This window comes from Ursus arctos, unplaced genomic scaffold (assembly GCF_023065955.2).
Source record: "Ursus arctos isolate Adak ecotype North America unplaced genomic scaffold, UrsArc2.0 scaffold_20, whole genome shotgun sequence".
NCBI classification, from domain to species: Eukaryota; Metazoa; Chordata; class Mammalia; order Carnivora; family Ursidae; genus Ursus; species Ursus arctos.
The window spans coordinates 9,783,433-9,797,784 of NW_026622875.1; the positions used below are offsets into that span (position 1 = coordinate 9,783,433).

General features: G+C 42.0%; 1 protein-coding gene across 6 annotated transcripts in view; it reads left to right on the forward strand.

The window, feature by feature from the left end:
• PLCH1 (phospholipase C eta 1) overlaps window positions 1-14,352 on the forward strand; it is a 209,373-nt gene that overhangs the window by 182,302 nt on the left and 12,719 nt on the right. For 4 of the 6 annotated variants that reach the window (XM_057316038.1, XM_057316039.1, XM_026497331.4 and 1 more), the window contains exons 13-18: window positions 3,948-4,019; window positions 6,896-6,990; window positions 8,208-8,305; window positions 11,487-11,666; window positions 11,758-11,865; window positions 12,860-12,984. In XM_057316038.1, coding sequence (XP_057172021.1) covers window positions 3,948-4,019; window positions 6,896-6,990; window positions 8,208-8,305; window positions 11,487-11,666; window positions 11,758-11,865; window positions 12,860-12,984 — 678 coding nt within the window. The remainder of the gene's footprint in view (window positions 1-3,947; window positions 4,020-6,895; window positions 6,991-8,207; window positions 8,306-11,486; window positions 11,667-11,757; window positions 11,866-12,859; window positions 12,985-14,352) is intronic. The other 2 variants (XM_057316040.1, XM_057316042.1) reach the window with 1 other exon arrangement.

The window sequence follows — 14,352 nt, forward strand, 5'->3', positions numbered from 1 at the left end:
GACTTTAACTCTGCTTTTTAATAGGAATATCAGAAATGGGCAAGGAAAAGGGTGGGTGTATTGATATTATCATTGCAAGGCACTGGGGGCACTGTTTCTCTCCTTGAGGAGATGTGTGCAGTCACTGGCTCAGCTAACAGATTCCCTGTTACTGCCGCCTGTCCTCCAGGACTCCAGGATCCCCAGGCAGAGGGAGGACCATATGGGGTGACTACCCTTGAATCTCAGTGACGACTCAGCATTGGTGGTTACTCTCTAGAGTTTGTGCTGAGCTCAGATTGGGCAGCTTAGCTCATATACCCATGCCTAACCTAATCACCGTGGCCCCGAGTCCATGTCCTCCCTGGAACGATAACTTGCCAAGGATATGGGATCATATTGGCTTGTTAATGCCAGAGAACTTACCCCTGGAAGTGGTGCCAAGGTCAACCCCTCTGACACTGCGTGTTAGGCAGACTGGAATGTTGGGGAGGCAACTGAAATGTAAATTACAGTATTACTGCCCTTACCGTTGATCCTACAATTTTTTTCTTTTTTTTTCTTTTTTCTTTTTCTTTTTCATAATTTTTATTTTGTTATATTAGTCACCATACAGTATATCCCCAGTTTTTAATGCAATGTTCCATGATTCATTATTTACATGTAACACTCAGTGCACCATGCAATATGTGCCCTCCTTAATACCCATACAATTCTGAATTTTCTTAAAAATTTCTATGAATAGCAATAGCTTCTTCCCCTTCACCCTTTTTAACCATACAAATGTCTATAAAATTGGTTAGCTCACCTTGATTTCTGCTTCTTGTTCTTCTTGAACCCTCATTGGCTAACCTGGGCCAGTCACTTCCCCGGACACTTTTGGAGAAGTCTTTGCTCCATCCTAGATCATTCCAATTGGAGAGGCCACAGGAGGTCTTGGAGATTTGGGATGAAACAAATTAAACCCATCTTTCTTTTGCTTTTCAAGGAAGAAATCCTAGTGATAAGTCCCCGGTCAGGTAAGATGGCAAGGGATCTCAAATTTCCAACATGTGGTGGGGCAGAACATCCCACTTTTTCTTATTTTTCACTCTCCATTCCATCTAGGTGACCACAAGAATGAATTAGGCTCAGTGTGTGGAGCCTGTGACTTCAATAAACCAGGCTGCGAAGTGTTGAGGTTTTTAACACTGCTGTTAATTTTTTAAACATGGTTTTGGGTTCAGTGGGCAAACAAAGACAAGTGACTGTGGAGATAAGTCCGTGTGTGCTGGATACACGTGCAGATTGAGAGCCACGGCTGCGGATGGGCTGTTGGTTCAGGACCGCGTGTCCCTCAGCTTCCTTCTTGCTGGATTGTCATTCGGCCATGCGGCACTGTGTTCTCCTTGTGCTCTCTTTCCCCTGGAAGGCCCTGAAGTAAAAGAAGCATGAAGTGCTCATCCTTCAGGCTAGAAGAACGTAGTAGGCACGAGAAATTTGCCCGTCCTTTGGAGTTCTTAAATCTACCTCTTTTTTTACGTATCAGTGGCAACTGTCTGGATGGCCGTAGTTATTCCCTGAGCGGACTTTTCCTGCTCTTTTGCTGTCCCACCCACCCCGATTTCTCATTTATCTCACTCCCCTAGCGGTATTTCGGAAATGGGCAGCTAATAATGCCATTGCCTTGTTTTAAGCCATTCGAAGTCTCCTCCTAGTGTGGAGGGTGACCTTCACCCTCCAAGACAGAGCCCATCGGACCCTTTCTCCATGCTCTGGCTCCAGCTCTGACTGTCCACAGCGCGCAGGTGTACAAGTACACGCTCGCCTGACTTCCCTTGTCTCCTAGCAGGTACCCTGTTCTAAGAGCGCTTGGCTTTTGTGTTTGCTCCTCCTTCGGCCAGCACACACTTCCTCCTTCTCATCTCACTTAGAAAAGGTCTAACCATCTTCCAGCTTCAGCTTTTACTCGTCTCCTGCAGAAGTCCTCCTTGATCCTCAAGTCTGGGTAGGTGGCCTTCCCGTGCCATCCTGCCATGCCCTGCACTCTCCCCAGCAGTCTTATTACAGAGTGTTACTACAGTGCGTTCATTTGTCTCCACCATTAGATTTCAAGCCCAGTGAGGACAGAGTCTGCATCTCTTTTGCTTGCCCTTGCCCTCCTGTACATGCCAGGTTCCTGGCACAGTGTCTGCTCCGTGGAGTCAATAAAACATGCGGTACTGATGCTCAGGAGGAGGTCAAGTTGGAGACAGATAGTTGTGTGTATTACCCTTCTACGTAAAGAGGTCGTGTGAGATGGGAGAAGTTGGGGGAGGCAAGCCAGAGAGACGATTTAGAGCCACACAGAACCCCTGTTTTATCACCGACCAGTTTTGTAACTTTGGGCATATTATCTAACTTCACTGTACTTCAGTTTTTCCTATTTGTGCAGTGGGATTTTAACCATACTTCTTCCTGAGGGTGGCTCTATATATTAAATGAGAATATGTCTAATGCACTTAGCATAAGCCTTGGGGCGTAGGAGGTGTCCACTAAATAGGATGACTTCAGCTTGCATGGGACAGCCCTGCTCTATTATACCTACTGTCCCAGCGTAATTGTTAAAAGTGCCTCATTTCACTCTCAGAAGGCTTTGTTTTGGGCGATAAATGACACCTCCCCTGACTGGTAGGTGGGCTGTTCGAAGTAGAAAGGAACTCAGAGGTTAGTTGATCCGTTCTTCTACCATTTCACAGGTAAGAAAACTGAGGTCAAGAGAAGGGAACAAATGGACAAAGGACATTTAGCTACTTGGTGTCAGAATCGGGTCTTCTAAGTAGAAAGCCGTGTTCTACGAGCGCATCTGGCTAACTTCTTAACTCCAGGGTTTTTGAACAGTTAATGATCAGCTTCAGTAATCTTCGAAGGCGGTCAATAGACTCTAATCAGTCAAATGAAATTACCCTGTAAACCCCCTCCCACCCCTCCAGCATTTTCTGAACTCTTTCCCCAGTCAACTCTTGATCTTTCCCGTCCCCACCCCCAGTTACATCTTTGATTAGTCTCTATAGATATATGTCAGTGCCTCCCTGGCCTTTAGATTTTAAGTAGTTTTGCTCACCCATATTTATTCCATTTATGTGGTTATCTCTGCTTCTTCTTTGTATAGCCAGAAGGCCTAGGAGGATGGGGCCTCATACCATTTCTCCTCATACCATGTTCTTAGCCATGAACCAACTAATACATATTTTTAGGGATGACGATTGAGAAAGAGTCTAAACCCCTTTGGCAGGTGGCCTTTTTTTCCCCTAACAGAGATGGGCTTGAGTGAGGCGACCTTGGCCTGGAAAATCAACCCACATGAGGAAAATTTCAGAGGCTGCAATACGTCTTCCAGATGCTCACTAGAGGGCGTTAATTTCAATGAACAGATAAGCAGATAAGCTCTGCTGTGGTTTACTTAAACAAACAAAACAATCTTATTACCTGATACATGCACTTGGGTTTTATTTCTTTTTAATGTTTTCCAGTCCCAAGTAACAGTGTTCAGTCAATGTGATGATGATGATGATTTTTTTAGTCAACACATTGTTTGGCTCTTAAAGACTTCCGGCCATTTTTCAAAATTTAATCTACTTTTAACTAAAGATGATTTATCCCCACTCCGGGCATTCACAAGAATACATCTTGTGCTGTGCAGAGTCTTGTGACCAGGCCCTGGAGGGACCGGCCCAGCTGCACATTTCTGAGAGACCCTGGACACCAGTTTGGGGAAGCGGTTGGCAGTTACTGTCTCTTGTTTGGTGCCCACATCTCTCCAGTCCAGTGTCCCCTCTCTTGAGGCGGACTCCACAACTTTTGGGGTAGCAAAGTTCTGGAACAGGAGGAAGTGGATGGGACCTGCTTGCTCTACCTCAGGCAGAGAGGGTCCCCTGCCATTCCACCGGAACTAAGGCCAAAACACAAGCGAGGAAGAGAAGTAGTCATACTATGTTTTATTTACTCAGCATCCAGACGTGAAGGAAAATGGAAAGAAATCACATGGACGATCCCTCATGACCAACTTTGGAAAACATAAGGTATGAAGTAAGAGTGACAAAGGTGCATAATCCAATTAATTTAAAGAGACTGGAAAGTAACAGGACAATATCATCATAACCTTGGAATAACTGAAAATTTCTTTTTTTTTTTTGAAAATTTCTTAAACAGGACCCCAGAAAAGAAAAAGATTGATAAGCTACTTGAAAATTTAAGAACTTCTCAAGAAATTCTCTTTATTATTACTTAATAAGCTAGTTGCATACTGGGAAAGAGTATTTTTGATACACATATCCAACAAAGGACTTATATCCTGAATATATAAAGAATTCTTACAAATCAATACAAAAGATACCATAATTTAAAAAAAAATTATTTATTTTAGAGAGAGCGAGAGAGCATGCACAAGTGGTGGGGAGGAGCAGAAGGAGAGATCTTCAAGCAGACTCCCAATCCCCCAACCCATGAGGTCATGACCTGAGCCAAAGCCAAGAGTTGGATGCTTAACCGACTGAGCCACCCAGGAGCCCCCACAGTTTTTTGTTTTTTGTTTTTAAATGGACAAAAGTTTAAGTGGCCTTTCACAAAAGAAGATTTCCAAATGGTTAGTGTGGAAAAGGTGCTCACCCTTATCAATCCTCTAGGAAATGCAAATTAAATGATGATGAGATTTCATATATACCCATATATATATACCCATCACAATAGCAGACATGAAATGAAAGACAGCACCAAGGGCTAGTGAGGATGCTGAGCAATTCGAACTTTATTCACGGTTAATGGGAGTGTGTGTTTATGCAACTATTCCACGCTCTTTCACGGTATCTACTAAAGCTGTATTACGCACCATGTCTTATCAGTTCCATTGTTGTGTTTCAGCCTTGTGACATATACCTAATATTTAGAGTGGCATTAGTTGTAATAGTACAAACAGGAAACAGTTCAAATGTCTGTCAACAATAGAATGAGTAAAAATTGTGGTGTATTCACATAAGGGAATATTTTTCAGCAAAATAGCGTGGAGTATTTATATAAAGGAATATTTTTCAGCAATGAAAATGACATGACAAAATTACAGGTACATGCAATAATATCTTTATAAACATGACATTAAGCAAAAGAAGCCAGACCCAGGATAGTACATTACTTTTTGGTATGATTTATATGAAGTTTAAAAATAGGCAAAAAAGATCTGTGAGGTGGAAGTCATGAGGTCTAAGTCAAGATAGTAGTTACCTTGGGGAGGAGGTAATGACTGAACGGAGAATCAGAAGGCTTTTGGGCAGTTAGTACTTCATTTCCTCACTTGGGCGGTATCATTTTGTGGAAAGTCACCACGCTTAAGATTGTTATATTTTTCTGAATGTATGCTGTACTTCAATAAAAAGGTAAAACATAGTATACAAGAAATCAATTATTGGGTGGTAAACTTTATGCATGAACTTCTATAAGGCCATTTCTTGTACTTTAAGGAATGTCTTATCTGGAATTTCTGACTCCATCATTAGGATAATTTATTAAAAGGTTGAACAAAGTAGTCATTATAATCAAAAATTGAAAATGACCAAAATGTTCACCCATAAAGACATCTTCAGTCCAAGATTCATTCACATAATGGACAATTATGTAGCCATTGAAAGATGAAGGAATACTTTAGCTACTGTAGAATTAAAACTTATTAGACTTCAAGTCATAAGAATGAATGTCCACAAGACTATGGATTATCTTAATAAATAGGAAGAGTATTTATATTGAATGTATATTATATTGAATGAATATTCTGTAGCTTATAGAATGACTTTCCGCACTGTCTCATTTAAACATCACAACGATAATCCTTTAAAATAGTTGCTATTGTCCTTTCCTTTTAAAAAACACAGCTGGAGAGGTTGGCCGGCTTGCCCGCTGGGTGAGAGGCCAAGCTGGAACGTGAGATCACCAGATGCTAGCGTCCCCACACCATGCGCTCGAGGTTCTCAAAACACCAGTAGCACCTGAGCCGGTTCTAGACTAAATTGGCGCCTTGCCGTCAGTGCAATAGACTTGAGTGTGTTTATACCAGCAGTGTGGTTTGGCATTTTATTTGTTGAGTAAGAGAAAATCTGGAGGGTGATGCGGTCCCATGGTAACGCGGGGAGTGGGCTCCCTTTCCCTTTCTAAGCCGCAGTCCTCAGATGTCCAGGGTCCTCTCTAAAGACCTTGCCTTTGTTTGTGGAAGCTGTTTTTGTGCAATTACGGGGTCCCTCCCGTCATTTGTTTTTTCTGTTATGTATTGCCCAATTTGGGGGTTATCTCTAATGTGTTGGGATAAAACTGCGGCATTCCAAAAAGTCTTTATTTCTGACAGCCTTTAGTCCTGCAGCCTTTCAGCCTGAATCCTGTGGGTAATAATTTTTATTCTGTTGATAGAAATTAAAATGGGTCAAAATCTCAAAAGTGCAGTTTGACGTAGACGGTTCTTTGAGTGCATGCTAATAAAAAGCAGGAAAAAGTTATTCATAAAAAAAATTACTACTTGTCTTTTTTGTCGAATCTTTTATAAGTCAGCAGGAAGAGTGAATTTCCTAAATAAAAGAACATTTTATCCCCTTACAGTCATTTGAATAGATATTATAACTATGACCCTGCTGTTCATGGGGACCTTCAACGCGTGACTAATAGTCTTGCTAAAACCTTCATCTTTTGTGGCTTAGAGGTCAGTTTTACAGCAAGAACCCCTCAGTTTTGCCGTAATAGTGTAATTATGATCATAGACCTGCTTGTTATTAATGGGAAGGCAAGCTGCAATTTTTGGTTCATTTATTTCCTTCCAAGTAATTGTCCTTTTTGCGTATATTATAATGCCCAGTCCGTTCTCTGTATGTTGTGCATGTACCAGATGCAGTGATTTCTTGTTAAGTTTACTGTGATTTTCCAGCAGAAAACCACAAAATCACGGCCTAAGTCATATAGCACTGATGACGAGGAGGACACACAGCAGAATCCCGGCAAGGAGACCGGCCAGCTATACAGGTAAGAAGGAGTCTCCCCGTTTCTTGCTTAGACTCCAGGGCCTCTCCATTCCCATCGGCTCGGCTGTTTTAGTTGTATGTGTCTAGAGAAGTGGATCACAAGGTCAAGTGCTCAGTGCAGCAGGACGTGGGAGGATGAACTGTGTATGAGATAATAACGCGTGGAGGGGACTTACACTGCGCCTGGCACACAGGGAGCTCTTGCTTAGTGCCAGCGGTGGCAGTGGTCAGGGAAGAGGTCTCTTCAGCGAAGAGAGAGGGGCCACAGGAGCCAGGCTGGGGGGCTCTCCTAGGAGACTGAAGGAGAAGATGCCTGATGAGCCCATGTGAAGAGCTAGATATCTGAAATCAGCCAGACTTGAAACTCTTGTTCCTTCACCACTAACATGGGATGAGTTAGGCTTCTCATATGTTTCTATTGCTTAGGGTCATTGTGAGGATTAAAGGAATTAAAGTACTTAGCCTGATAAGCCCTGTTCCAATTAACTAAGCACTCAAAAATATTAGCTGCTGTTTTCTTTATTATTGCCAATAGAATTTGAGCTGAATAAGATGATTTCCTCGCACCTTGTGTATACAGTAAAGTCACAGAGGAATGTAAATTATATCATAGATAAGTGCACGCACACCCCCCCCCCCCGTGCCTTTATTGAAAGACTGAAATTAAATGAAATTAGAAGCGTAGAGAGGTCTTGTAGGAATGGATGACATTTAGTACTCAATTAAATTTTATTTTTAGCTTCACTTCAGCAGAATGTCCATACATAAAATGGTAACTAGTAAGGGCAGAGGAGATGTGTAGTTCCTACCCTTAGGGCACAGAAAATTCCATATGTAGTTACAGTAAAGGATATAAGAGAAATGGGATCACCTTCCAGGAGACCTCTGCTGTGACTGTTCTCAAATAGAAGTCCGGGTTCTCCTGCCAAAGTGGAGCAGATGCCTGGTGAATTCTGGTGTTACTCGCTAGCTGGGGAACAGTGACCATCAAGCCCTTCACGACAGAGCTCACAAATACACGAGGAGACACTGATTCTTGGAGGAACAGTGAATAAAACCACACGAGTAGGGTATTGTGGTGGAAAGAGAACTGAACTCGGACTCATAAGTGAGTTCTAATCCTGGCTCCATTAGGAGCAGGTAGGGAAGGTGGAGTGACCACAAGCCCAAGCGTCTTCCAGCTGTAAATGACATGAGTCCTGACTGTGTATGTCACAGGTTGGGTCGCCGCAGGAAAACCATGAAGCTCTGCCGAGAGCTCTCTGACTTGGTGGTGTATACAAACTCCGTGGCGGCCCAGGACATCGTGGATGATGGTAAGGAGAGAGTTTTTCTTCTTGGGTAAACATTCTTGACCTTTGTCAGCCGTTTACTAATTGTTTGTTAATCAGATCATCAGCACACACTTCTGGAACTGTGTGGCATCCAACGGGTCAGGAAACTGATGCCAGTATAAGGCCTCACTCACGTGGCGGCCATATTGATTACTGTGGTAGCCTGACTGGCTGGGCAGAGGAAGACTTCATTGTTATATAAAGACAGGTGCATTATAACAATGTCTTGCGGAAAGAGTGAACTATGGAGACCTGACCTGGTTTGGTGGCCAGGTCACAGGTGGACGTTCCTAGTGTGCGTGACCAGAAGAAAGAAGAAAGCTAAAGTAACGCCTCAAGAAGTCCTGTATTTTGTCATTGGAAACTTTGACTTTGATAAAGATAATTTAACCCACAGATTGAAGTCTTAACGGAAAGAGCAGGAATTTCAGAAGCACTGATCCTTTCACTGTTTTTCACCTATTATTCGCATCATGTTGCGTTGAGAAATCCTAGTAACAAGTGTTCTTACCCCGGACTTTCCTGCTAGCTGCTTTTCTTCCCTTTACCCTCTTCCCTTCTCATTTCTGTTTTGCTCAGTTACTGACTTAGAAAAATAAACTCCAGTCATATGGCTTTTCAATCTAATTTTATTTTTAGTGGAAGTGAAATGTAAGTGAAAAATCTCTCATTTTTCCAACAAATCTTAGTGAAGGAAAAACAACATTGTGCTGAGTCTTACGACTGGAACAAATCTCTGGGATTCTCTTCTCAGATCTCTCTTTTTTGTTTTCCCATTCCACAAGTGTATCTTTTTCTGTCTTACCTTTGGTGTTGATTCCTTCCTCAAATGGAGCCAATTAAAAAGAAAATAAAATTAATTCCACATGCAAGAACATGAGAAACTGTCCTTACAATAACCTCCCATAGCTAGAAAATAAACTCAGTGAGTGGTTTAATGGAGTGAAAGGTGTATTTGGTTTAGACAAATATAATTTTTAAAAAAGATTTATTTATTTATTTGAGAGAGAGAGAAAATGAGAACATGAGTGGAGGAGGGGCAGAGGGAGAGAGAGAGAATCATCAAGCAGGTTCCCACACAGGGCTCGATCCCAGGACCCTGAGATTATGACCTGAGCCAAAACCAAGAGTTGGATACTTAACCCACTGAGCCACTCAGGTGCCCCAAGGAATATAATTTCTATTAAATACGTTAAGAAACCATAATTCTGGGGGCGCCTGGGTGGCACAGTCGTTAAGCGTCTGCCTTCGGCTCAGGGTGTGATCCTGGCGTTCTAGGATCGAGCCCCACATCGGGCTCCTCTGCTGGAAGCCTGCTTCTTCCTCTCCCACTCCCCCTGCTTGTGTTCCCTCTTTCGCTGGCTGTCTCTGTCAAATAAATAAATAAAATCTTTAAAAAAAAAACCATAATTCTATTAGCTTAATGGAAAATAATGTTGAGTACTCTCTAGCTCTTGAACTTAAGGAGTTTTGGGTGTGTGTGTGTGTGTGTGTGTGTGTGTGTGTGTGTAGCCACAAAACGAGCAATAAATAACGAATGCGTGTCTTATCCCAATGCTAAGCAACTCAAACTGTTCATATGCTAATTGATAATACGCCTCATTAGCAAGGTCATCTTACTGATAATGTGGTGTACATATTTATGTGGAGAGACAGACAAAACAGTGGCACTGATTATAGTGTTACTGCGCCTGACCGTGGCTTGTCAAAAAGACTGCGTGTTTTCTCCTGTCACGTTTAAAGCATTACTCATCAAAATCTGCAAGTAAGATTATGTTTAGTCTGCTCGGCAAACGTAAACTATGTTAATAAGTATGTCAATAAAATGTACGTGATAAGGAAAGAGTGTATGTGAGGGGAATCATCAGATTAAAAGCGGTGATTTCTTTGCCTCCATCTTGCATTTAAGATCACTCCAAGTTGCATCTTTAGAGTGTAATTGTTAGTCGTTTGGCCGGCATTTACTGTCTACGGTTCTACAGTCCTGAGGACAGCTGGGGCCCTGGGAGACTGTGTGCTCCACTGAACATGCACAGGGTGGATACCATCCAGGCCCAGCTGGCCCAGTAAGACTAGAGAGTTCAACTCCTTGGCTTCATGAGCGGGGTCCCTCCGTCTGGGTTCAGATACACTCTCAGCTCGTCAGAGTAAACACTGGAACGGGAATGAGGCTCTCGGCACGTTTGGGTCTTTATTTGGGCCAGCTTTTTCCAGCAGGTCCAGAAGACACAGGAGCGGTCGTTTTGGGGGTAGGATGAAGATGTTCGGTGAAGGGGTAGGAGTAGTAGGGGCGTTATAGACACGGGATTGGGGGGAAAGGGTGGGGTATTGAATGCTTGGGGGTTAACTCCATCCTGACCCTCAGAGCTGGTGTTTCCTTGGCCTGGATTAACACCACCTGATGATAGGCCAAGCAGAAACTTTAATCCAGGCTTCCCATTCTTTTACCTCGCTTGATTTTTTCCATGGTTTATATGGATAGTTGTTGATTGTTCTTGTTTCTGAGATTTTATTCTTTTATAATCCTCTTTTAAAATCTTTCTCCATTATTATTCCTTTTGCCCAAAAATAACTTTTGACTGGTTTCATAATTCTATTCAAATTAACATTAAAACTCAGTTTTTCTCCTTTGGAATTGGTCTTTTATTTTCTTGGGCCCTGAATGCTATCAGTTAATACGTGCTTCACATGTGTGCTTTTTAGATGAATGCCTTCAATGAATGTCTCCCTGTTATCAGGAATAAGGTACTTAGTAATAAGTTACATAGTTTTATTTATCCGTGACTGTCTATGTCTTTGGCAAAGATATTCTATTGGAATCATGCCCCTAAAAAATAATTTTCCTGCCAGCCCTCTTCATACTAGCCAGATAGACATGCATTAGTGAGATGATTGAATTCTTGGGCGAACATGGGGCTCAGAAATAGGCAGTTATCCTTGTAAGATGAGCAGCTCAGATTTGAACTCAAAATGGTTCAAGTGTTGCAAGAATGGGGTTTTATGGATCTTTCTTCGTCCGAAGCTACTCGTCCTCTGCTTGAATTCACTCTTTTGCTCTGCGTGTTATTATGGATACAATCTGATGTATTAAAAAGTGTTTTGTGAGTGGTGTTTTCTTGACTGAGGTTCTCACTCTTCTTTTTTCTTTATTAAAAACTGCCAGGAACCACAGGAAACGTGTTATCGTTTAGTGAAACAAGAGCACATCAGGTGGTTCAGCAGAAATCGGAGCAGTTCATGATTTATAACCAAAAGCAGCTCACGAGGATTTACCCTTCCGCCTACCGCATTGATTCCAGTAACTTCAACCCTCTGCCCTACTGGAACGCAGGTTGCCAGCTAGGTGTGTATGCCTCAGGAAGGAGCAATTCTCTCTATGTCCTGCCTCCATGCTGCTGTCTTGCCTAATTCTCTCAAACTTTGAACTTGCGCAGTGGCACTGAACTACCAGTCTGAAGGGCGAATGATGCAATTAAATCGAGCCAAGTTCAAGACGAATGGCAATTGTGGCTACGTCCTCAAACCCCAACAGATGTGCAAAGGTGTGTGTTCACTTCAGAGTCACCTCTGATTGCAAGCACTGTACCGAAGGAGCTCTCTGGAAAATGCGATACGTCAGTGTTTTGCAACATGATTTTTTAAAAATAGACAGGTGAAGGTGTTAGCATGTAAATTAGAACTCCTGTCAGAGCTATTTAACATACGGGGAGTATGAGGTTTAGAATGTTCTCTTGGGAGGTTATGCACATAAAGAGGGGCACAAATGGCAATGGATTATCGTCTGAGATCCAGTGCCCCAGCATGGTACTCACTGAGCATTACTTATAAATTGAGCCCTATCTTTCAGTGAGTCTGAAACCCACTAGCAAAATTAAAATACCACCCTAAACAATTTTATCAAGCCCTTTTAGGCAGCGTAGTCCAATTATAAAACAGTGCTAACAAAAAGGAAAAGATAATGTAGTGTTAGATAAAAAAACACTTGTTTTTGGTTCTGCTCGTTAAAATTCTTTAAAAAATTTCCACATTGGGTTTTTAGCAATTCAGGTAAGGAAGTGTTGTCAGATGTGCCTTCAGGATTTTATGTTTTCTTGCTCTGCTGTTTACTTCAGTTCAGGTCTTCTTTCTGTTGGTTTTATTCACTCTATACACCTACGATAGTTTGTGTTAGAAAATTATTTGAATCTGACATAAGTGCTCTTCTCTACACTACTGGCATTCCAAGAAAGTGCCTCTCTTCCCCCTCGCCATGATTGATAATTGCACCACAGACACTTTAAGTTGGCCCATTCCTTTGCCTTTGGGAGCATGGATTGTAACAAAAGCCACAGCCATAGAAATGCCAGCTGGCATTGCCTTCAGGTAAAAGCCACGCTGGTGGCTATGGGATCATTTCTTTGCTCCAAGAAACACTGTAGTAATTCAGCATCTGTTGTTTCTTTATTCTGCATGCTTGAAGGGTGTGTGTGTGTGTGTGTGTGTGTGTGTTCCCATGTTGCCAACCTCAGATTCTAACCTCTGCTTTACTTGGCTTAGGGACTTTCAACCCTTTCTCTGGTGATCCACTTCCTGCCAACCCCAAAAAGCAGCTCATCCTGAAAGTGATCAGTGGACAGCAACTCCCCAAACCTCCAGACTCCATGTTTGGAGACCGAGGCGAGGTGAGCCATGTGTAGGACCAAGTGGTTCATTACATGATTATTTTATTGTGTTTACATTTTGTCTGAAATATCTTCAGAGTTCTCTCTCCCTCTCTGTGTGTATGTGTTTGTAAATGAGCACTGACCTCAGCTCATCAGATATCAGCTGACTTATTGGCAAAGCATTGATGGTTCCTTCTGGAATGCAGTGCAACATCTTTTTTGGAGGCCATGCCATGTCCTTCCTCTCAGGAGTGGTTTGTCACCTCAGGCTCTTTGCTACTCCTACTTGTTAAACCAGCATTTTTGGATCTTGAGTGTTGACTGGGGACACCACACAGCCCTGCTGTTGGGTTCCACCATAAACTCTTCGTTGCAAATCTCAGCTGACCCATGATGCTATGTGATCGTCCTCTTCACCTTGTCAGCCTTCAATCCCATTCTCCACAGGGGCTATTTCCAGCCTTCTCTCTCCTCAAACCGGTGTTCTCATCACTTTCCTTCTCAACGTCTACAGACGGCACCGAGTCCTACTACTCAGAAAGTAGGAGTTTCATATGGGATCGTTTGTTCCATCTCTGTTGCCTCCAGCCTAATCCACACCCCCATTGTCTCTCGTCAGTTCTGCTGACATAGACCTGCAGCTGACTGGTCTCCCTGCTTCCATCCTGTCCTCCTCTTAGCAGCAAGAGTAATTGTTTGGACAGTATCAGAAAATGTATCCGTACCCCTTCTTTCCTTTTTTCTTCACTGTCTGCAAAAATGAAGACTTACTTCCTGTTGTTTCTCTCAAACTTTTTATTGTGAGGATTTTTGAACCTCAGAAAAGTTGTGAGAATAGTAAAATTAATGCCATATCTCTAGCATCTCGATTCACCAATAACATTTCTAAATTTTGTTAGATTTGCTTTCTCTCTCTTTCATGTGTCTATGTATATATGTCTGTGTATGTATATGAAGTAAATTTAACAAAATTCAAAAATTAAATAACACATATGTACACATACATTTGCATTTCTTCGTAGAGTCATTTGAGAATAAGTTGTTGACATCTTGACCCCTAAAAACCTATGTACTTTAGCACTTATCTCCTAAGAATGAGAACATTCTCCTCTCTAACCACAATATGATGACATTTAATATTGATATAATGATATTATCTAATATAAAATCTATATTCCGTTTTCTCCAGTTGTCCCCAAATTGTCCTTATAGCTCCTTCTTTTTTCTTTTTTCTTTTTTTCTTTATGTATTCAGGATCCAATGAAGGATTACACATTGCTTTTAGTTGTCATTCTCTTTGATCCTTTTAAAATCTAGAACAGTCGTCTAGATTTCTTATTTGTTTTCATGATATTGACATTTTACAAAATGTCCAAGCCAGTTATT